General features: G+C 40.1%; 1 protein-coding gene across 1 annotated transcript in view; it reads left to right on the top strand.

Annotated features, from left to right (window-relative positions):
• Positions 1-23,160, top strand: part of peb (pebbled) — a 35,037-nt gene extending 11,877 nt beyond the window's left edge. The window contains exons 2-3 of the mRNA XM_067785183.1: positions 9,938-11,203; positions 13,024-23,160. Of these exons, the coding sequence (XP_067641284.1) occupies positions 10,112-11,203; positions 13,024-18,423 (6,492 nt within the window). The 5' untranslated portion in view covers positions 9,938-10,111 and the 3' untranslated portion in view covers positions 18,424-23,160. The remainder of the gene's footprint in view (positions 1-9,937; positions 11,204-13,023) is intronic.
• The last annotated feature ends 261 nt before the right edge of the window (positions 23,161-23,421 follow it).

Genomic DNA, 23,421 nt, shown 5'->3' on the forward strand with positions numbered 1-23,421 from the left:
ATGTAATGTTCGGTTACACCCGAACTTAACCTTCCTTACTTGTTTTTTAATAGGGAGTAGACATTCCGTGGCCTGCAGTTTCCTTCAGTGTATATTTTTAAGGCTCAACGGCCATATCTGGACTTTAGGTACGATGCATGCTCGCCAAAATATAGGTCCTGATAGAACGTCACACCCAGTATTCATGGGTGTAGGACAGTTATACTATCGACTTGGATATCAAATATTGCCGACATTTTCCTCGTCCACGTTGTAAATAAGTTCGTCAAGGATTCAGTCGGCGACAAAGTCCAATTGCGCGTCCAATTTTTCGTCCAATTTCATTTTACAATTTTGATTGTAATTTGTTACATTGCCAATAAAATCCAAAGCATCAAACAAAACCGACTGACAAAGTTCTGCATAACAATTCCCAACAGAGAAAACAGCAATACATTTGTTTTACATGCCAACCTAATATAAACGCACGCAAGTAATTTTCTGTCAAAAATGTCTCATGCACATACAACTTGTATGAGAGCAACCCAAATTGAATTTGCTGCGTGAAAAGCTAACTCGATTTCCAATTTTTGTTCTGCGTGACATTTAGATTTGAAGTTTGCACACATGCTTTACATTGTCGCAACGCATGCTTATTTGGGTTGGGCAAAAAACGCCGGTTGTTTGCGTGCGCTAAAAAAACGCAGTGCGGTTTTATTAGGTTGGCATGTTACTCTCGCCCGACTGCATATAACATTTTGTTTGGAATTTCTATTCTTCCATTTGCTCCACTCTAACAAACGACGTAGCTCGTAACAGAGCATACAAAATGCTATTACTGTTTATGCCACGGCTCTGCCCTATGCTCTCTTCATGTTCAAAGCCGTAGCAATAGCAAAAAAAACTCCAGAGTAATAATGTTATTACATAGCATTTTTAATCACTGGTTGAAAGTATATTTAAAATATGGAGTTTCGTAGGTTTTCATTTTCTCTCTCTCTCTGTAAATTAAACAAAAATCGATGTAACTGTTTTTACAAACTCTTAATACGCTCTTCTGCACTTTTCCTTTCAATATACATACATACTTTGGCATTGTAGTATTTTATTTATTAAAATCGAATCGCCATGATTACAAATCTAACTCACTTGAGTTCTTATCATATTACAACAACGGTAGAGCTGGCCATGCGATGTCACAACGTCACATGATGAGGCAGGCAATAAAGATATATATTATCAATCAAATTTATCACATTGCCATACGGGTGCATCCATTTTGCTGCAATTGATATCTATTGTGTGATTCGAACTTAATTTGGATGTACATTAGACTGGACCGGTCCCCAACCGAAATAAAAAATACCACCCCAAAAAAGCTTAATTTAATTTTTCAATTCTTAGCATAGTTTACTATAATTTTGGTTTTGAGAAGCTCTATAATTCCTTCTAATGCGCTTTTAAGCTCTGTAATCGTTTTCACATAGTTGTAGGAACGAAGTTCCTTAAAATTACGAAATTTTGCCTGCCAATAATAGGACGCAAATGCGTTGACTCTTTGCCGACTAATAACTAAAATGTGCAGCCTAACCATTGCCGTCGGCATTTTAGTCTTAGGTTAGTTCGAACAAATGCTTAAGCCCCTCTAGATTTACTGGTTGTGGCATAAATCTGTGTCTGTGTCGTCTAGTGTCGATGTGTGGATGGATTAAATTTTTTCAAATCGTGCAAGTATGTATTATATACTAACTAGTAAACCGTCGGAAAAAGGCCATACTTTCAAGAGAGGTTCAACAGGAAAATAAGGGGATGAAAAATGTATTCTGAACAATTTTTAAAATACTGTATTTGAATTAAGTCAGGAGCGTATGTAAAAGCATCCTTGAGAGTGTTTAGGTAAAATAAAACATCTTCAGGTAATAAATGTGAAGCCACGCTGCTTTAAACCAGACAAGTGAAGTCAATCAGCCCAATTCTAAATATTCCCTCGGAATTTTGTTCTCTCGGTTTATTTTATTCCCGTGGAAAAATTCCTCCAATACTTTTCTCCTAGGGAGAACAATAATTGGGGAATAGGAATTTCGAATTTTCGAAGTCAGCTGTTTTGTGAATTGATATTTCGTTGCGCATTTCTCATTTTGCTTAAAAAATAGAAAAGTTTAATTACGAATTTGTTTGAAATTAAGAAATAAAATATAAACAATGCACTGTATTGCATTTGATTTGGTATTCACTGAAATGAGTAATGAATTGGTGCCACAGCAACATCAACAGAGGATCATAAGAAGAAGACGGCGGAATAACACAAATCCGCTGGAGTTGCCTGCTTCCATTCAGCAAAGCAATTTTCTGGCGGCCAAGTCGAGTTGAATTCGTCTTTCGTCATGTGCCAAAATCTATTTAAGCCCTCTTAAAAAAGCCTTGCGCAATTTCTGGATGGCTGCATCAAATATACCAAGAGCTCTTCCGTTGCTTATGATATACTTTTCGACTTAAAATAAATAATATTGTGGTAGAATTTACATTAGGATGGGTCCAATTTATTTTTGAAAAGGTACATCCAGTTGCTGAATCTATTGGTCATACTGAGTGATATTGTCCATGGGACCATAGGTCTGAAATGAATTTCGAGCCTCCCTAATTTTGTTAGAAAATTTTATATCCCAATCCGTATAGCGGCTCTCACAAATAAAATACATGAAAATAAATGTCAAATTCGGATTTGGATTGATATAAAATTTTCTAACAAAATTAGGGAGGCTCGAAATTCATATCAGACCTATGGTCCCATGGACAATATCACTCAGTATGACCCATAGATTCAGAAACTGGATGTGCACCTGATATTTTTTCCCCCATACAATTTGACCCGCCCTAATGTACATACATATTTTAGCATAAATTTGTACAAATAAGTGTTCTTTATTAAAAGAACTAATTTCCCATAGCTAATTTGATGCATTCCCTTTAATTTAACAAGTGAAAAAACTCTAACGAAATGGCAGAGAAATCTTCCTCTCCCTCATAGTCATAATACCTACTTTTCTCCCATTACCGGATTCCGCTTTTTCGAACATTGTTCATAATAGGAGGAAAGGGAGAAGTGAAAAAACTTACAAGGAATTTTTATTTAGAATACGAGGTGTGGGAGAAGGGAAAAAACTCGCTCTGACTTTTTGTTTAGAATTGGGCTGCATATTACAAAATTAAGTTACATTTGACAACACTCGCCTTCGTAAATTTAAGTGTTGCTTCTTGACTTATCTGCAGCATTGATTTTTCAGTGTAATAAAAACAAATACTACATTAAGCCTTTCTGAAATATGAAGTAACAAGCAGGAAAATAACGCCTGTGGTTTGTTTTTCCTTTTGTTGCAGGGTTTATTTCCTTTTTCTGAGAGGTAATAAAAAAGTTTTAGTCAACGGAACTGAATGGCTGGATCTCCAGAGTATCACATTGTCCACCACTAAAGTATATGACGGTATACGGTCTCATGACCCAACCTTTATCTATGTAAACCAAGCGTTGAGGTAGGCTTATTGAGCAGAAAGAGATGGCTAGTGTAAAAATATATAGCGGCAGAGATGCTTCAACAAATCAGAGCTTAGAGATTTTAAACAGCTCTGGCTAACCCTGTAAACGTTTAGACATCAAACCCGACAGACATTGTTCTTACTTTCTCTATCTATTCTCCTGCCTCTGCTTTGCTTAACCCTCTTCCTCTTTTATTTCCGCACCCCTCTGAATTTTCTAGTTTACATTAATCGGCTCATTCAATTTCCCTATACCTTTCATTTTTCTGTTAATCTTCCTGTTTTGCCTCTTACTCTTCCCGCTCTTGCTCTTATCCAAGTCTAACTCTCACTATAACTCTTAATCTCATTCTTATTCTTAATCTTCGTCTTGACCTCTTTTTACTATTTTGTCTCAAACCATTACCCTAATTCTTACGTTTACTCTCACTCTCCAACTTACTTTACTGTTATTCCCATTTCCTCTGTTTTCTTCTATCTTTTCTTTCATGCCCCCGTTTCAATGTGGAGATATATCGAGTTTACGGAACCATGAAACGACCTTGTGCCATAAATATTTATCTTTTTCATTTACAGATACCACTTTTTAAAATAAAAAATTTATGCAAGGCGCGATAGATAACCTCCGATGAGACTGAAGGTCGAGCTTTTGTTCCAATTGGCGTCGCGCTCCCTTTAATTTTTCCTACAAATTCACGGGACGGGACCTACATGTTTTATGCCGAATCCGAGCGCCATCTGCAAGGAAGATGAGTTTTCACTGAGAAGCTTTTCATGGCATAAATACACTCAGAGAGCTTGCCATATCACTGCCGAGGGGCGACCCCGCTTAGAAAAATGTTCTTCTAATTATGTTGTGGTCAAGTTATTTTATAAAGTTTTTCATTAAATTTTTTTAAAATTCGCTTTCAATAAATCAAAAGTATTGGTTCTTTGCCTAATGGTTAATGTCTTTAGGCAAATAATCTTAGATCCGCAGAGAACTTTGGTATGACAAAGGCTTGATCCAGAACTTTTCATAATTTTTCAAAAAACATTAAACCCTTTAAGGCAAAAACCAGCCATATTATTCAACAAGTCGTTGTTACATATCTTAGATGTGACTTGTACAATATTCTGATCAAAGGTGCTCCACAACATATGAGGCAGGTTTAAGTCGCCAAAGGCAATCTTGCGTCCAATGGCTTCATACACGTTTTTAACAGTTATGTTAGTATGACCCTTACATAAGTAAGTGCGAACTGTTTCGCTGTCATAGTTCATCTGGTTTACACATGACGAGATTATTTTCATTTTCGTACTTTACTCTTAATCGGTAATTAAATAACTAGATTTCTACTATATATTTTTCCCTCCGATAATGATAATTATATATTAGAGATGCCGACTATTTTCATAGTCTTAGATCCATCTCTAGGGTGCCATCTCTAAATGGAAGCACGAAATAATAAAGAGAAGTGAAAATCTGACACCTAATAATCTAGTTCCTAGGGATGGGACATATGTGAATGCCCAGTTTAAACATTTGGATTTTTTGTAGATTAGTGCGTCTGTAACGGAGTCTAATATTAGCTTCACATGTATGTTTTTATGTATGTTACTTCATTTTATAAAATAAATAAAAATAAATGTAAGGCGCGATAACCTCCGAAGAGATCTAAGGCCGAGCTTCTCTTCCAATTTGCGTCGTGCTCCTCTTGATTTTCCCTACAAATTGGCCGGACGGGACCTACATGTTTTATGCCGACTCCGAACGGCATCTGCAAGGCAGATGAGTTTTCACTGAGAGCTTTTCATGACAGAAATACACCCGGAGCGCTTGCCAAACACTGCCGAGGGGCGACCCCGCTTCGAAAAATTTTCTTCTAATTGAAAAACCTTATTTCTAAAATATTGATGTTGCGGGGTGCGAACCCAGGGCATATGGTATGATAGGCGGAGGACGCTACCATCACACCACGGTGGCCGCAAGTTAATAATCAGCCCAATTCTAAACAAAAATTCCGTGCGAGTTTTTTCCCTTCTACCATTCCTCGTATTCTAAATAAAAATTCCTTGTGAGTTTTTTCACTTCTCCCTTTTCTCCTATTCTGAACAATGTGTCGAAAAAGCGGAAACCGGTTATGGGAGAAAAGTAGATATTATGAATGTGAGTGAGAGGGAGATTTCTCTGCCATTTCTTAGGTGTTGTTTCACTTGTTAAATTAAAGGGAATACATCAAAATGTTTAAAGGAAATTTGTTCTTTTAAAAAGAACACTCATTTGTAAAAATTTGTGCTAAAATATGTACATTCTACCACTATATTCTTTATTTTAATTCGAAAAGTATATCGTAAGCAAAGGAAGAGCTCTTTGTATATTTTATGGAGCATCCAGAAATTGTACAAGGATTCCTTAAGAAGGCTTAAATAGATTTTGGCACATGACGAAAAACGAATTCAACTCGACTTGGCCGCCAGAAAATTGCTTTGCTGAATGGAAGCAGGCAACTCCGGCGTATTTGTGTTATCCCCCCGTCTTCTTCTTCTTATGATCCTCTGTTGATGTTGCTGTGGCACCAATTCATTACTCATTTCAGTGAATACCACATCAAATGCAATATAGTGCATTGTTTATATTTTATTTCTTAATTTCAAACAAATTCGCTACAATAATTAAACTTTTCTATTTTTTAAGCAAAATGAGAAATGCGCAACGAAATATCAATTCACAAAACAGCTGACTTCGAAAATTCGAAATTCCTATTCCCCAATTATTGTTCTCCCTAGGAGAAAAGTATTGGAGGAATTTTTCCACGGGAATAAAATAAACCGCGAGAACAAAATTCCGAGGGAATATTTGGAATTGGGCTGAATATAAAAAAAGTTACGTATACGCACCGGTACCCGTCTTTTCAGGCGTGTGTAATTTTGGTTTTCAGTAGAACATAAGTCAAACGGTATTCGGCAAAGTAAGCGTTTGTGGAAAGACGAACTATAGGAGTCGCCTTTTTGAAGTTCACCCAAAATTATATGCCAATTTATGCTTGGACCTCAAAAATTCTATATATGAAACTCAACTCGTGAAAAAAGCCCTAAAACAAAATTAAAACTTTCCTACTACTGACCTTTAAGTAAAGTTCGTCTTGTGCAATAAAATAAGTAAATACAAAGCGCAATATTTCTCCGAGGAGATTGAGGCCGAACTTTCTTCCGGTTTGCGTCGTGCCACTTTTTACTGCTTCCTACAAAATGGCGGGGCGGTACTTACATGTTTTGTGCCGACTCCGAACGGCATCTGAAATTTCTCTGAGAAGCTTTTCTTGGCAAAAATACACTCTAAAATACACCACTACTAAGGGCGACCCCGCAAAGAAACGCGGTTTCTAAAGTTCATATTTCGATTTTGCTTTTTCCCGGGCCTTTAACTCAGAATCCACGGCGTGGTAGGCGAGCATGCTACCACCACACCAAAATCTAACAAAATGGACCTGGCCGATTTTTCGCGCATAAATTTTGAATGGCTAAACAAATTTAAGTCGAAACAAACGGGATCTGGTATCTATAGGCCGAACTTCAGGCAGAATGCAAGCATGTTTGCGGTAGAGGATGGAGGGAAAAAGATTATCATCGAGGAGTTTCCTCATTATGTGAGACAACCAGGCAGCCTTGCGTGCCTTGCAGTCCTACACAGTTACTTTAAAGCGAGTGAATGAATGGGAGTTCTACATGATATGGGAACCAAAAACAAAGCTTTGTTACGATGGGCTCCTGGGTATCAGGGGGATGAAAGTAATAAACAGGCAGCCTACTTAGCCAAGTAGGATGTTATATCAGCATTCTATAGTCCAGAGCCCTTCTGTGGGCTCACAAGAGCACACTAGGGAAACCATAAGTAACTGAGAAAAAAGCAGTTGAAGTAACGCTGGTTTGAACACCCAATAACAGCACAAAGAAAGCAACGAAATATCCGTCAGGCATGCAAGTACCCAAAGACGAACTCCGTATCCAGGAATTATAATCCGGTGGCGAAAGAATTGCATTTTTAACAATGTAAAGAAAGAAGCTTGCTAACTTTCACTTACTATATCGTTAACCCGCCATTATGACGCTAGGATATGTGTATAATCTTGCTTCTTCGCGATGGCTACAACCGTAAGTTACACAGTGCTGAAAATAAAAAGCATAGTGCATTAGTATAGGTGTTTCCTTACGAAGACTACAGCTCTCGCCCTGCCTTTAGGTTTTGCCTAGAAAACGCCGAACTACTCCAAATGAGAGTGAGGGCTTCTGGGGTGGCGCGACTTCAAACGAACTCTCACAAGATTTAATTTGTACGGCCTCCACCTCGTTGAGCTTTTTGTCCCTCTCCAACATCTCTGTCGTACCAATACATCCTTTTCTTGTCTGTTTGATTCCTTCAATTTTGTGTCGATATATTCGGGTTTTGACGCAGCATGGTTTTTGCTATTGTAAGGACGCTCAATTCACCACCTCAAACCGCGCCATTGTGCCAAAGTAAAATAATATCAAATTCCATAAAAAAACCCTACCTCAAAAAATTAGAGGGGGTATGCAGACTATCGATGCTTAGCATTACGGGAGCCCTGAAAACAACCCTGACGGCTTCACTGTATGCCATTCTGCACATTCCACCTGTAGACCTGGTAGCAAAGAACATAGCGTTAACAACTGCAACCAGGTTCGGTGCTTCGGGGCAGCTTGAGTGCCGACCATACGGCCATAGTAGTATAACGTCATCAATCACAAGACGAACAGACTACCTGATTCCCTATCTGCGCTTCGAGGGAGATCTTAAGGCCACAATAGAGGTGGACAGTTGGCGCAAGGGTGCTAAAATGGCGGACGAGCCGATACATGCGTACACAGATGGTTCCAAAGTAGTGGAAGGAGTACGGTCTGCGGTATACTGTGCTGATCCGGAAATAAACAGATCCTACAAGCTGCCGGATTACTGTAGCGTTTTCCAAGCGGAAATAGTAGCCGTAACCAAAGCAGTAGAAACCCTGGAAGAGAATAGCTTAAGTATTAACTTTTATATTGACAATCAAGCAGCAATTAAGGCAATAATCTCGCATAGCACAGCATCTAAATGCTTATTAGAGTGTAAGCAGTCTCTGGAGAGAATCAGGACAGGGGGAAGCATTCATCTATATTGGGTCCCAGGGCATATGGGAATAGACGGGAATGAAAAAGCGGATGAACTAGCTAAATAGGGGGCATCCCTTGAAGCTTGCTCCGTAGACGTCCCAATTAGACTGGGCGAGATTAACCGAAGGCGATAAGTGCGCATGATCGACCAAGCAGGAAAGGCGTGGGTTCAAGCGCGGGGCTGGAAAGTGTCGAAGATTATGTGTAGGTCTTACAACCTTGGACTAACAAAGTTGCTTCTATCATTAAAAAGAGAGGACTGTATACTCATGACGGGTATGCTGACTGGACACTGCCTTCTGGCGTTGTTGTTGTTGTTGTAGCGATATGGTTGCTCCCCGAAGGCTTTGGGGAGTGTTATCGATGTGATGGTCCTTTGCCGGATACAGATCCGATACGCTCCGGTACCACAGCACCATTAAGGTGCTGGCCCGACCATCTCGGGAACGATTTATGTGGACACATTAAATCTTCGGCCATCCCCTCCCTCCCCAACCCCAAGTTCCATAAGGAGCTTAGGGTCGCCAGAGCCTCGTCTGTTAGTGAAACAGGATTCGCCGCGGATAGGTGAGGTTGACAATTGGGTTTGGAGAAGCTATATATTGCGCTGGCAACCTGCAGGGTTGCGCTACACAGCCCCTTGAATCTGGTATTTTAGTCGCCTCTTACGACAAGCATACCTACGGCAGGTATATTCTGACCCCCTAACCCGCTGGGGGAGCCTTCTGGCGTCACATGCCTTTAGATGTACCACTCCCAATAGCTGCAGTCTTAGCCTGACAAGCGCAGGGCACGAGCACAGAACGTGCTCGATCGTTGGTCAATGATAGCAGATGTAGGAAATGCGGCCTGGAGGAGGAAACGATCGAGCACGTTCTGTGCTCGTGCCCTGCGCTTGTCAGGCTAAGACTGCAGCTATTAGGAGTGGTACATCCGTCAGATCTAGAAGCAGCAAGTGGCTTAAGTCCTAGGAAGCTTCTAGTATTTGCCAAGAGGACGGAGTTGTTTTATAACATAGGTCCTGGTTTTTGATAGGGTTTTTCAGTTTGGTCGTTAAAACTACCTTCTGGTAACACTACGGACTCATTCAGTCTATGTGAGGTCCTCATGGACCGCCCAGTTCAACCTTACCTAACCTAACCATAAAAAAACTACACTACTGTACATCTCTTCCACTTTATCGAATGGCACTCGTCAACATATTTTCATCTCAAATCACACAGATCGAAGAATCTAATCACGTAACCGTTTTTATTTTTTCCTCTCATTTCAGATTTATTTAAAACAAATGTCTCAATTTTGCAGTTAGATTGTTCAAGCAAAACGCGAACCAACTTTCCCAGACCGAAATAAAAAAGCACGCGCCGGTTAAAACCAACGTGCACACGCACACAAACACACGTACATTTAGTGAATAAAAAAATAAAAATCGAATATCAACAGCAAAATGCTCGCCACAGCAGCCGCCGGTACACAGCCATCTTTGGATGCCATCCAAACGACTGTCACAACAACAAACATGGAACGACGTGACTCATCAACATCAGAATCATCATTGGAACATTTGGATTTGGGACGTACACCAAAGAAGCTCAACACACATTCATCGGCCACATCAACACCGCATACGACCATCAACAACAATACCAATAATATTAATAGAATAAACAACAACAAAAGTGAAATAAAGGCACAAGACTCCATGAGCAGCACAGCCAACATCAACACCGCTCTCACAACCGCCCAAGCCACATCATCAACAACAACAATAAGCACAGATTCTGAGGCCATCAATAAAACATTGCCATGCCATCAACATCGTCTACTCGACTCAGATGAGGCTAATGATTATGATGATGATGAAGAAGAGTCATCACCAGATGATAAGCAACACATCAAACAAAACTCGCTCAGTTCACGATCACAACGCCATAATAAACGGCGTAGCACCGCACCGCGTCTAGACAAACGTACCAGTGTACATTTGGAACTCAGCGCTGATGATCCGAACTCACTTCGCAAGAAATTTCGTTTTAATCGTAGTACGTCCGCCTCCGAACAACTAACAAATAATGAGTCTGGCTTTGTGGATGCGAGTAGTAGTAGTAATTATCTCAATGCATCGGTATTATCATTGGTGGGAGCGGTTGCGACGGCAACAGCTACAGCAGCGACGACGACTATGCCAATGCTAACGATGACAGAGGCTGCAATGGGTGTAGGTATTGGTACGACGCCACCGCATAATTTAATACCGGCGGCGGTCTCACGCTCAGCGTCAATTTCAGCTGCTGGCTCGCAAAGTTCATCATCGGCTGCTTCATCACCACGTGGTTGTGGCGCTGGTTTGACTGCATCGTCCGCCTCAATATCTAGTCCTGAATCCGGTATTGGTGATAGAGATCGTGAGGATATGAAATTTGTTTGTACCATATGCGAAGTGGTGTCAGCGACGCGTCACCAATTCACAAATCATATACGATGCCATAACTACGCTTCGGGTGATACTGAGAATTATACATGCGCAATATGCTCAAAGGTGAGTTTAGAGATAGAAATAGAGATAGGGATGAGGATATAGATAGGGATAGGAAAGGAATAGTGATAGCGATAGTCATGGGATGGGTAAAGAGTCTCGCATGAATCCTTATGCCGTTATTCGTGGTCCATGACACACATTTCTAGATACTCATCCAAACATGTTGGATCTCAAACCCATATTGCGCTTCACCCTTCTTATAATATTAGGACGTAGTTTTGGTAATAATATACATATCTCCGGATGAGGCAGGTCTCGAATCTAACCAACTCACTATTATACTCGATGATATCTAATCGAAGATATCTTCGCCTTTTCCGTGCAAAACCTAGACATGAAGTGATTGAGGGGTTCACACTGTTGTTGTTGTTGTTGTTGTTGTTGTTGTTGTAGCGATTAGGTTGCTCCCCGAAGGCTTTGGGGAGTTATCGATGTGATGGTCCTTTGTCGGATACAGATCCGATACGCTCCGGTAACACAGCACCATTAAGGTGCTGGCCCGACCATCTCGGGAACGATTTATATGGCCACATTGAACCTTCAGGCCATCCCTCCCTCCCCACCCCCAAGTTCCATGAGGAGCTTGGGGTCGCCAGAGCCTCGTCTGTTAGTGAAACGGGATTCGCCGCTCGAAGGTGAGGTTGACAATTGGGTTGGAGAAGCTATATATTGCGCTACACAACCCCTTGAACCCCGGGGGGTTCACCCTCATCATCTGCAGTACAGTGCTACGATTCCATAGTTTTTAAGCATCAGGTATTGGGCAATGGACTGGTTTATCGCCAAGTTTGTCAAATAAATATAAGCATTAGGAGTACAGAAGAGCTCTCAACCTCAATAACTGAACAAAAGAAGCACTTGATGGTATAGGGACTTCGGTTGTTTAGCTTATATGAAACCCTACTGCCCTTTACATCCGATTTGCATGTGCCTTTTCGGCCAGGACTTATTGGGGAGCTGTATTTTGCCCTAACGTATCGATTCCTCGACGATAGCGTATGTTAAAAGGAGTCCCTTATGCAGAAAATGACAGGATCTGGAGGAGAAAAGCCGGTTCATCACACCCTTTGTCTGATGTGCTGAACTCAGATTTGTACGGACAAGTTCTCTCGATGTACCGTCGGAGGTAAGGGAAGTGGATCCTTCGCTCGTATTTAGATATTAAGTAGGAAATAACTGGTAAGACGAATGTGACCCTCTCGACAACCACTACAGAGCACATAAATTTAGTGGCAATTCCTGTGCACGCCTTATCAATCCATCGTGGCCATTTGTGAGAGCTCTGAATACATCCCATTTCTCGAATTCTTAATGGCGGAGACCTCCGCCTGCAATAAATTACCGTAATCGGACTGCCGAAACTCACGCTGATCCATATTTATTGTACAAAAGCCTTGTTATAAGCTGTGTGCGGAGAGCTTGCCTACAAGATTTGCAGACAGAGCTCCGGTCAATCCTTTTGCCGTATTTCTAGTTACAGCCCGTATAACTTTTGTATTTCGTACTTCTCGAAAGCACCATTTAGCAATAACAGCAAGCCTAGGATTTCCTAGCTCTATCCTCTCACAAGGTGCACATTACAGCTTCCCGTTAAGTGAAATATCAAGGCACTCAACCTTATCATACAGTAAGAGCAATACTTCAACAATCAAAATAAATAAAAAAACAATCGGTTCGGGTCCAAAGGCCCCAGTAGATAGAATTCAAAAATGTCTATAACTATTTGAGAATTTCGGAGTAAATGTGCAGTGTAATCATACAAATTACTTGTTTTTTCTAAAAATTATCTAAGTCTTCCTCTATCTCTCTTACATTTTTAGGTGCTCTCTTCTGCCTCCTCATTGGACCGTCATGTACTGGTGCACACCGGCGAACGACCATTTAATTGTAGATATTGTCACCTCACATTCACCACGAACGGTAATATGCATCGCCACATGCGTACGCACAAACAGCATCAGCACAATCATCATCATCGGCGCAACTCGAATGGAACAAAGCATAACAGCAGCAATAGTCTTAGCAATAACAACAATAGCACAATGCCTGGTAGTGTCACTCTGAGCAACGGATCCAACTCTGTTGCCAACTTCATCCACACCACCGCCCCCATCATCAACGCTTATAAGCATTTAAGTCATGAGCTGATTGGCGAAGGTGTCAAATCATCAGCAGCAACAGCAGCATCAAGCGAAGCCATGGAAGCAATTAAAAAGGCAGATGTTATTGCTGGTGGCGCACTGGCTAACAGCGTGACGACAGGTGGCGCTGGTAACGCAGGTGCTAATTGTAAACGCTTACACAGCAGTGGCTTAGAAAGTTGCGAAAGTGACGGTGGCTGCTCAACAGATTCCTCAACAAGTGCCATCAGCCATAGCTCAAATAAGCATATTAATAACAACAACAACACCAACAACAACAACAATAATAAAAATAGTAACGACAACATCAAAAATAATATTAACAACAATTACAATAACAATAATACAAATGAAAAGCGTAGTAGTTTAGGTACTATTAAGCGCAAAAGCACTGAACAAAATGATAATGAAATGGATGCAGATAGGACGGAGGTCGACGCTGACAACCTTACAACGACGTTAAAGCGACGCATGAAAACAACAATAAACAATAACGTTATTGGTGATGATTTAGATGAAGAGTTTGAGCGACGTCGTAAATCTTTGACAGCACCATCCGATTATGACGACGAGGCTGGTGATCGCAAACCCTCATTTGTTTGCCCCATCTGTCCAGTCTGCAATACCGGTGACTTCACAGATATGCGCTCCTTGGATAATCATTTGGATAGTGAGCATGCGGATATACCAGCCAAGTGTCGACACTGTGAGGTCGTATTTCGCACACATCGTCAACTCAGCACACATCCATGCACGCAGCGCTTGCTCAGTAATCGTCATATGCCACTAATAGAATGCGTAAAATGTGGATTGAGCTTTGCTGATGGTAGCGCATTGGAACTACATGCAAGTGAATGTCACAATACTACCGCCGAAGTGCGACCACCTATGAGACGCAGTCGTAGCTTAAGCGATAGTTACGCCACAACTGCACAAGCGCCTCGTCCTTTAATGGAGGCCGAAGTGGAGGAGAAGAATGCTCGCGAGGTACGCAATCAATTTTTCCGACAACTTTATGTGCAAAGTCAAAAACCTTATAGCGCACAAGCGCCTATGAGCTCACCACGCGCTGAGTTTAAAGCTAATGATGATGATTGCGATGAACATGAAGAAGTATCCGTCGTCAATGTGAGCGGTGGCGATATTAAATTAGAAGCGGACATCGAGCAAACAACAGATCAAATGGCGCAGAATTTACACGCACAGCATGACTCAAAGGACTTAGCTGATATACAATCCATACTGAACATGACCTCATCATCGTCCACCTCAAATTTTCTCAAAAACTTTGAACAATCCGTTAATACACCATCGAGCAATTATAGTTTTGATAAAGATGAGGAAGAGGCGCAAGATGCTTTCACCTCAGAGTTTCGTAAAATGAAATTGCGCGGTGAATTTCCGTGCAAACTCTGCACTGCGGTCTTTCCGAATTTGCGCGCACTCAAAGGCCACAATCGCGTGCATTTAAGCGCCGTTGGACCGGCGGGACCATTCCGTTGCAATATGTGCCCCTATTCGATATGCGATAAAGCTGCGCTGGTGCGTCACATGCGTACACATAACGGTGATCGTCCGTACGAATGTGCCGAATGTAATTACGCCTTTACTACGAAAGCCAATTGTGAACGGCATTTGCGTAATCGGCATGCAAAGACGACACGCGACGAGGTAAAACGTGCTATTATTTATCATCCATCTGAGGATTCGACATGCGATGATCCCTCAAAGAAACTACAAATGTTCTCCCCGCCTGATTTCGAAGACGACATTGATTTGCAATATCAGCAGCATCAACCTAAAGATCGTTCTACCCCAGTATCGCATTTGAAAGAAATGCTAACCGCAGAAAGTCCCACAACGAAACCAATTAAAATACAAGTAAAAAGTTTAGAGCAATTGCTTGATAAGTCCAGCGGTTCGATAGGTAGTGCAAACTACAGTGAGATGTACGAGGAAGGCGTTGCACCTACGGATGCACCACCACACGTTCAAGCAGCAGAACTCGCTCCCATCGATTTGAGTATGGATGTGCTGGATTTGAGCAAGAAACCTTCAGTGCAGCCGCCAATGGAAAAGGAGTTTGTAGCCGCTCCTGCAACTGCAGCAGCACTACCTATTATCGATAACGTTTCGGATCCCGAAAAGAAACTCGATATATTCTCGTATGTGAAAGAAAATCTCAATATGCCAAAAATGTTTGAGCTTTGGAGCGTATCCACACAATTTCCCTTTATACCCGATTTTCGCCCACTCATGAACCAAATGTTTGCTAATTCTGCCGTAGCAGCGGCCGCTGCTGGCAATCCATTTGCACCGCCCAGTGTCGATATAAATAAAGCCGCGAATATGAAAGCAACGCCAAATATGAATCCGTCAATGTTACCAAATTTGAATTCACTAATGGCCGATAAGATGAATACGCCAACAGATCCTAATGTAATGAGTCAAATGCTACCCAAAACACTAATGACACCACCCAGCCCAAATACGTCAATGAATATATCACGTCATTCATCACACATCCCCACGCAGACTGTATTACCCGGTGGTCCGGTGAAGATGGTCATCAAAAATGGCGTACTTATGCCGAAACAAAAGCAACGTCGATACCGCACCGAACGTCCATTCGCTTGTGAACATTGTTCGGCGCGTTTTACGCTACGTTCAAATATGGAACGACACGTTAAGCAACAACATCCGCAGTACTATGCACAACGCCATCGCAGCGGACATCACAGCATACGCGGACGTAGTGCTAGCGGCGCCATAGCTATCAATAGCATCTCGCACTTACAAGCAGCATTCGCTCAAGCACATAATCAAGCCAACAGCCATCAGGGGCAAGGCAATGGTTTGAGCTCTTCACCAATTTCGGAGCAAGTGAAGTATGCAATATTGGCGCAACAGCTGAAGGCGCGCAAAGATACCGATTTGCTGCAGCAAGCTTTAGCGCATGGTTCTAGCAGCATCGCAAATAATCATCATCTCCTACTGAATCCTGGTGGTGCGCTCGGTGCGCTTGCACAGCCACCCAATGGGCTTCAATTCTCATTTAACGCGCTGAGTCAACAGTCTGCCAACATTAATGGTACAATGGAAGATGATGAACCCAAACTGGTCATTGATGAGGATGAAGAAGAGGATGATGTTGAAGAAATTCTCGATGATGAAGAAAATGAAGAAGAGGAGCAAGAAGTAGAGCTGCAGTTGACAAGCGAACGTTTAGAAAATAATACACACGCAGTACAACCAGCACCCATACGAGAAGAGTCGCAGAAAGCAGCAGCGCCCACTAGCGATACGGTTAATGAACAAGCCAAAAAGGTTGCAGAAACTATACTAGAGCAAGCAATAAAAACGGGACAAAGGCTAAATCAAAGCGCCGTGAAACCGAGTGCAGCATTTGCGGCAAAACCTGCACTTGTAAAACCCATGCCTATGAAGCCTGTAGCAATACCACCAAATCCTGCAGCGCCTACGATGCCCGTCACGCCCGCAAATACAATGAAGGCTATGATCGCACAAGCAGAATCAGTTGGCAAGTTCCTTAAAGAGGTTGCCAGTTCACCATTTAAAGATGAGTCACAAGATTTGGTACCTGTGGCCAAGCTAGTCGATAACGCCACGAGCAACTCTGTCTCGTTCAACAACTATTTTCGTCCCAGCGATGTAGCCAATCATATGGAACAAAGCGACGAAGAGGGTCTGGTAGCCTCGGGTAGCGCTAGCGAAAGCAATAACTCAGGCACTGAAGATGTTGCAGCACCAGTTGAACCTAAGAAGAAATCTGCCTACAGCTTAGCGCCAAATCGTGTATCATGCCCCTATTGTCAACGCATGTTTCCGTGGTCGAGCTCATTGCGTCGCCACATACTCACACATACTGGTCAAAAGCCATTCAAATGCTCACATTGTCCCCTGCTCTTCACCACCAAGAGTAATTGTGATCGGCACTTATTGCGTAAGCATGGTGATGTGGAATCGGCCGTATCGGTTTATGTGCCAACTGAAGATGTTAACGAGCCAATACCAGTGCCAAAATCAGTTGAAGAGATTGAGCAGCAGCAACGTCAGCGTGAAGAAGAAATGCGTAAGCGCAAGGCGGAAGAGGCGCAAATGGAACGCGAGCGTCGCGAAAAGGAACAACGTTTGCTGCAAGAGCAAGAACAACAAAGTAAATTATTTCAACATCTACAACAACAAATAAGTGCTACAATGAACACCACTGTGACAAATGCAGCAGCAGCAGATGCGGCTGACGCGCGTACCAAAGAAAATCTCTCACAACTTAACGCCGATTTGCCATACAAATGTCATTTGTGCGAAAGCTCTTTTGCCGAACGTTTCAATTGTTTGGAGCACATCAAGGTGCAACACATTGCAGACTTTACGTTACTGCTTACAAAAGGTGCCATCGTTAGCGATGCTGAAGCTAATCAAACACAGCTACTAGAAGAGGAGGAGCGGCGCGTAGGCGAAGAGGCTAACAATTTCGCTTTATTGCCAAAGCTACCAGCTTACACGAATCGCAAAGTGATATGTGCTTTTTGTGTGCGTCGCTTCTGGTCCACCGAAGACTTGCGGCGTCACATGCGCACCCATTCGGGTGAGCGTCCATTTCAATGTGAGATTTGTTTGCGTAAATTTACGCTGAAGCACAGCATGTTGCGCCACATGAAAAAACACACCACAAATCGTACCCAAAATGGCTCAGCTGGTGGTGATGCTTCCACTACTGGAAATAGTGGTTCCGATTTCTCGGATGACGAACAAATGCCAACACCCACATCCACAAACGTCAGCGCGCCACCTTCATCAACCACAACAATGACAACAGCGCATGCAACTCTCTCAGCATTGCGTACACCCAAAATTCAAGAACTTTTGAGCAAAGCAAACGAATGGCGTAGCAGTCATTTAGTTGGCGAGCATAAAGAAAATATTGCTGAAGAACAACCGAATAGTCTGCATAGCGATTTAATAGGGAATCTGCTGGGTATTAGCGATCAAGGTATACTAAATAAGTTGTTATCTTCGGCTGATGAGGCGGCAAAACTCTTGGGTGTGGAAAAGTAAACGTAAGGGGAGAGCTGATGTACAATCAGTCTGAAAAGTAAAACGAGTAAAGGGTCAGTTTTACTTACAGTGCATTACATGACAAAACAGTACATAGCATGTGAAATATAAACGTGATTATACTTTACATAGCGTACATAGACTATCGCTGACAAGGGCAAGCACACACACAAAGTTTGTAAGTATGTAAAATATACACAACCACAAGCAAGCAATATGTGCTACTCTGAGAGTGATGCTCATTTTTCCACTCTTTGCAAAAACAATGATAACAGCACGGGGAGTGAGAGAGTCGCGCGCATAGCACATACATGAAAATCTAAATTCAACAGACTTCCATGCAATGCACTGCATAGTCTAATCAAGTACATGCAAATCTCATTGAACATATATTGTTTGTGAGAGCAATGTAGCTGTGCCCTGCTATGATATGTAAGTATAACTGACCCTTAAGCCTTTTGAGGTTATGCAAATCAGGTGAGAAAGTTGCGGCGGCTCTTGTTGGCGCCGTTACGTGGGCAGTTTAGAGGACTTTATCTAGTCAAACAAAAAAGAGGAAAAGAAATACTAGCAAGTAGCAAATACAAGACATTTTCTTGTATCCAGTAGGTATGCAGTTAAGGGATCTTAAAAGATACCGCACTTTGAAGTTGAAGCTGTGCAAAAATTTACTCTTGATTCCTAGGTTAGGTATTTGAAACCGTGTGTCGGTACAGCTAAATATCATTCGCAGACATTTAGTAATACTTCGAAGCACTCGTTTGTGCCAGATCGTAACCGAGCTTTTGAAACTACCGTTAGCACTCCTAAATGCAACACCATATTTGAATTGAAATATCTATTTCAGGAGCGTCTCCAAAGGGGGAACGATATCTCATTTTATCGAGTCCCCATGGGAAAGCAGTTCTCTAGACGCTTCAATATTAGGATAAACACCTTGATACGTAATTCTATACGACAGCATGACACTGCTAATACGCGTCCAAAAATATCGAGAGAGGTATCAAAAGACGTGTATTGACCTCGACAACAATAAGAAAAAAAGAAAAATGTTATATCTGTCTGGAGATATTTGCAGTTGAAATTAGAGATTTTCATGTGGATGTTGTAATGTTGGGGTACCCAAAAAAAAATTGTGAAAATATGTGTTTTACGCGAATATAGTTTTGGTCTCCAAACCGTTGTTGGACCCACCCAGGGTAATTCTTTATAAGCGTGGCCGAAGGCCGCCAATGCAGAAAGGTGTTCTGCGCAAAAATACTATGGATTCCAGCCCCCGTTTCGGAGGGACCCGCTGGTCATTTTTCGGCTACTCGGTAATATCTTTTGAACGACGTAAAATTTTTATTTTCCGCCTTCAGATTATTGATACTGATGTCAAGACGCGTCGTTTGACACCTCTCGATATTTTTGAACGCGTATTAGCAGTGTCATGCTGTCGTATAGAATTACCCTTGATACTTCATGATGTGGTTGTTGCTGCATAAAACTTTCTGCGAAAGGCTCTTCTATTGCGGATAGATACCAACCCGGGTCGTTTCTGTATCGTAGACCTCTGTGATAAAATTGATAAAGGCAGCGACCATTGTGAATTCACAATGACAGCTACACAAGTTTTTCTCCCGTTATTGTCAGATCATTGAAAAAGTTCGGTAGGAAAAAAATCAGAATACCCCCAACGAAAAATGTGTACCCAAGTTACGATGTCGACGCGAAAGCTGTTGCTAAAAAGTTACAAAATTCCATGCAGATAATTAGCCGTATATACTTTTTTGAAAGTTTAGAATACTCCTCCGCTTACACCACCGACGAAGCAAATAAAAAATAAGATATGTATAATACCCGGTAAATTTTCCATAAATCGTATAGTTAGTTCAACAAGTTCTGAGCTTGATTTAAGCGGTTATTCTCTCCCAGGAGTAAGGTCTGCTCTGCAGGAACGATCCAAATCTTTCGCAGATATGTTTTGGGTTTTTTTTAAAATGCTTTATAGTAACGTTCCAAACGTCATTGATACGTCAGATACTGCTGTTAGCTTCTAACTCTGGTCTTAACCACGGTTATAGAGAGAGCAGCTTAGTCTATCTCCGTTTCGCAATTGATTTACCTTGACGTTAAGTTGGGTAAAGATGAAAAGCATGTTAGGTGGAAAATGAAGTTCACTTCGAATCAGGAATGATGCGTGTTTTATTGTGCTTACGTTTCTCGAACGAATTTTTGCTTGGCCTACATTGCTTTAGTATGCGGGTCAATCGAGAGTTTTTTTATTAAGTAAATGACTGTTAACATTTATATACATATTTACAACAAAAAAAAATTGTCAAAAACTTAAAATTTCAAGGTGTCACAAGATATGTTTCAATTTTCTTGTAAATCAAAGTTTTTAAAAATTGTATGCTAGAGTCAATATTGAGTTAAAAATTCATTAACATGTACTTAACCTCTAGAAGTACCCCAAAACACTTTATTTATAATGCACACAATATAAAATAACTTTTAAAAAGAAGTTGATTAAAATTTATATGCACACAAGAGCGCATGACAGCTGTCAAAAAAGATTGTATATGCCCATAAAAATGCTCAATCCACATTTTTTGTTAGAAAATACTTCTATAAGATGAATCTACACTTTGACAGCTGGCAAACGATCTTCAATGTCAAAAGTAAAGCGCAAATGAGCCGAAAAGATATTCCCAAGGCGAATTCAGTACCAGGTGTTTTTATCCCAACAGCTGATTGCTTCTTAATAATTTTCCATACAACGCCTTGTACTGCAACATGTCAGTTAATCGAAATCTATGAAAATTTTCTTTTGACTTGACATTCTTCTGTATGGCGAATTGGTTGAATTCGCTTTGCCACCACCTGGTATGAATTCGCCTTGGATATTCCGGTCCTTATATTCAGAGCAAATTATGAAACAAAATTTGCATTAGTTACGTTCCAATGACGCGTGAACCATATACGGATAGAAATTTAACATGCAAATGAACAACAACGTTGTGATCCTGATACTTATCTGGTTCAATTTCGAATCCGTATAGCAGTTCTGTTCATTTCGTTTTCTGTAGCACATTTTTTGACAGCTAACCACTTTTGAGTTGGTAGCACTCATGGCTCAACTATATGGTTGCCTCATCTTTACAGGAACAACATACTTTTGTTCAGATTGTCAAAATCTGTGTGTTGGTGTTAGAGTACGCTTAGACAGCCACCGATCGGTCGCTGTGTAAGCGTACTCTTAGACGAATGGAATGAAAACATAAAACCTAGCAGCTTTTGCGTGTAGTAAGAAAATGTTATCAATGTGTTGGTTTCATTTTGAGTTTGCCATCTTCTGACAATCCCTACTCCAGTGAAATGAAAAAAATAAAATCAGCTGATGAGATGAGCCAACCATATAGTTCAGACATGGTATCACTGAAATAAATATGTGTATACATAAAAGATTTCGTCATATTTAAAAGCAAAAGCACGGAAAGAGTAAAAAACTTGAAGAAAATGTAAGGAAAATAAATAGTTTATTTACATGCGAAACTATTTAAATATTAATGATTCTATCAGTATCTTCAATTTTTGTGTACGTTTCTGCTTCTTATTTTCAAAAAAACAGATGTTTTATATTAGTGCTACCAGCTCTCATTAAGTTGATCCAGATCGTTCCAATGAGATTTGATCGTGAGCCACAGCTCGGTAACTCAATGGAACGGACCTTTTAACTCAGCACGTACATCTGAATATACATATTAGCCCCCACTGTTTGCACGCTTAAGACCCATTTACATATAATTTTCGCATCGCTTTGGTGTTGGCGTTAAAGTATATTTAGCAATAAACGAATATAGACACGGTTAATTTTAAAATGAATAGTAGGCACTGACTATGAATAAGTTATAAATTAAATTTAGGTTTTGAAATAATATATACATATACATATACATATACAAACAGACCTATTTATATAACTGAGTGCACAGAAGTGCAAAAGAAAATTACCCACAAAATAAATACCAAAGTTTTCTACATACCACATACTTACATTCATACATAACATTGACAGTCAAAGTTTTATATCTAACAAGGATATACATATGTAAGTTAATTAAGCATCTACATTTTTTTAAATAGACTTTTGCCTAATTTTGAGGTTATGCTTGACAAAATAAAAGACTTAAATATAAAATTAATAGTTAAAATAAATAAGCAACGAATAATTGTATAAAAAACGCCTTCAATACAATTGAAATGTAATAATAAATAGAAATATATGTCGCATTAAAATATTTTTTTTTTTGTAAAAATAAGAAATTATTTTATTTACGAAAAAATATTGTATATTAGTTTGAGGCCTTCAAACCGTAAAGTGGCTTATAAATATTCAATAAACAGAGAAAAAGAAAAGAAGTAATGGATTTAAAGTAAATACAAATTCAAAAGCATGAAATCTAATAATTACATAAAATTATTAAGAGAACAAAAATAAATTAAATTAATTTATATCTATCACTTTGTAGTTATATGCGCTTATAAATATATTATTATAGCTGTTAACATTTCAATTATTAAAATCTATATATTTATAATAAATTAAGTAGTTTTTTTATACATAACCTTACGTATTTATTAAAAACTAATTTTAGCGAGCAATGTAATGGCCTTAAATTACTCAATTACAAATAAACAATTTACTGTCTAAAAACAATATACAGCAATAACCAAAGTATTCTTTTGTCAAAATCTTACTAGTATTTAGTATAAATATAACGATATAAATTAAAACTAAATATAACTGAGATAAATATTGTAAAAATCAGAATTTGGTTGAAAACTGTAATTGAATTTTTTAAAATAAAAAATAAAAATATTTTAAATTTTATGAAACTGTAATGTATGTATGTACTTAAATAAAAAGAAAAGAACTAAATAAAGTAAAAAATAAAATTTATTTGAAAAACAAAAGAAAAAAACATATGTGATTTATTCTTACGAAGTTAATAG

Source organism: Eurosta solidaginis, chromosome 4 (assembly GCF_040869045.1).
Source record: "Eurosta solidaginis isolate ZX-2024a chromosome 4, ASM4086904v1, whole genome shotgun sequence".
Taxonomy (NCBI): Eukaryota; Metazoa; Arthropoda; class Insecta; order Diptera; family Tephritidae; genus Eurosta; species Eurosta solidaginis.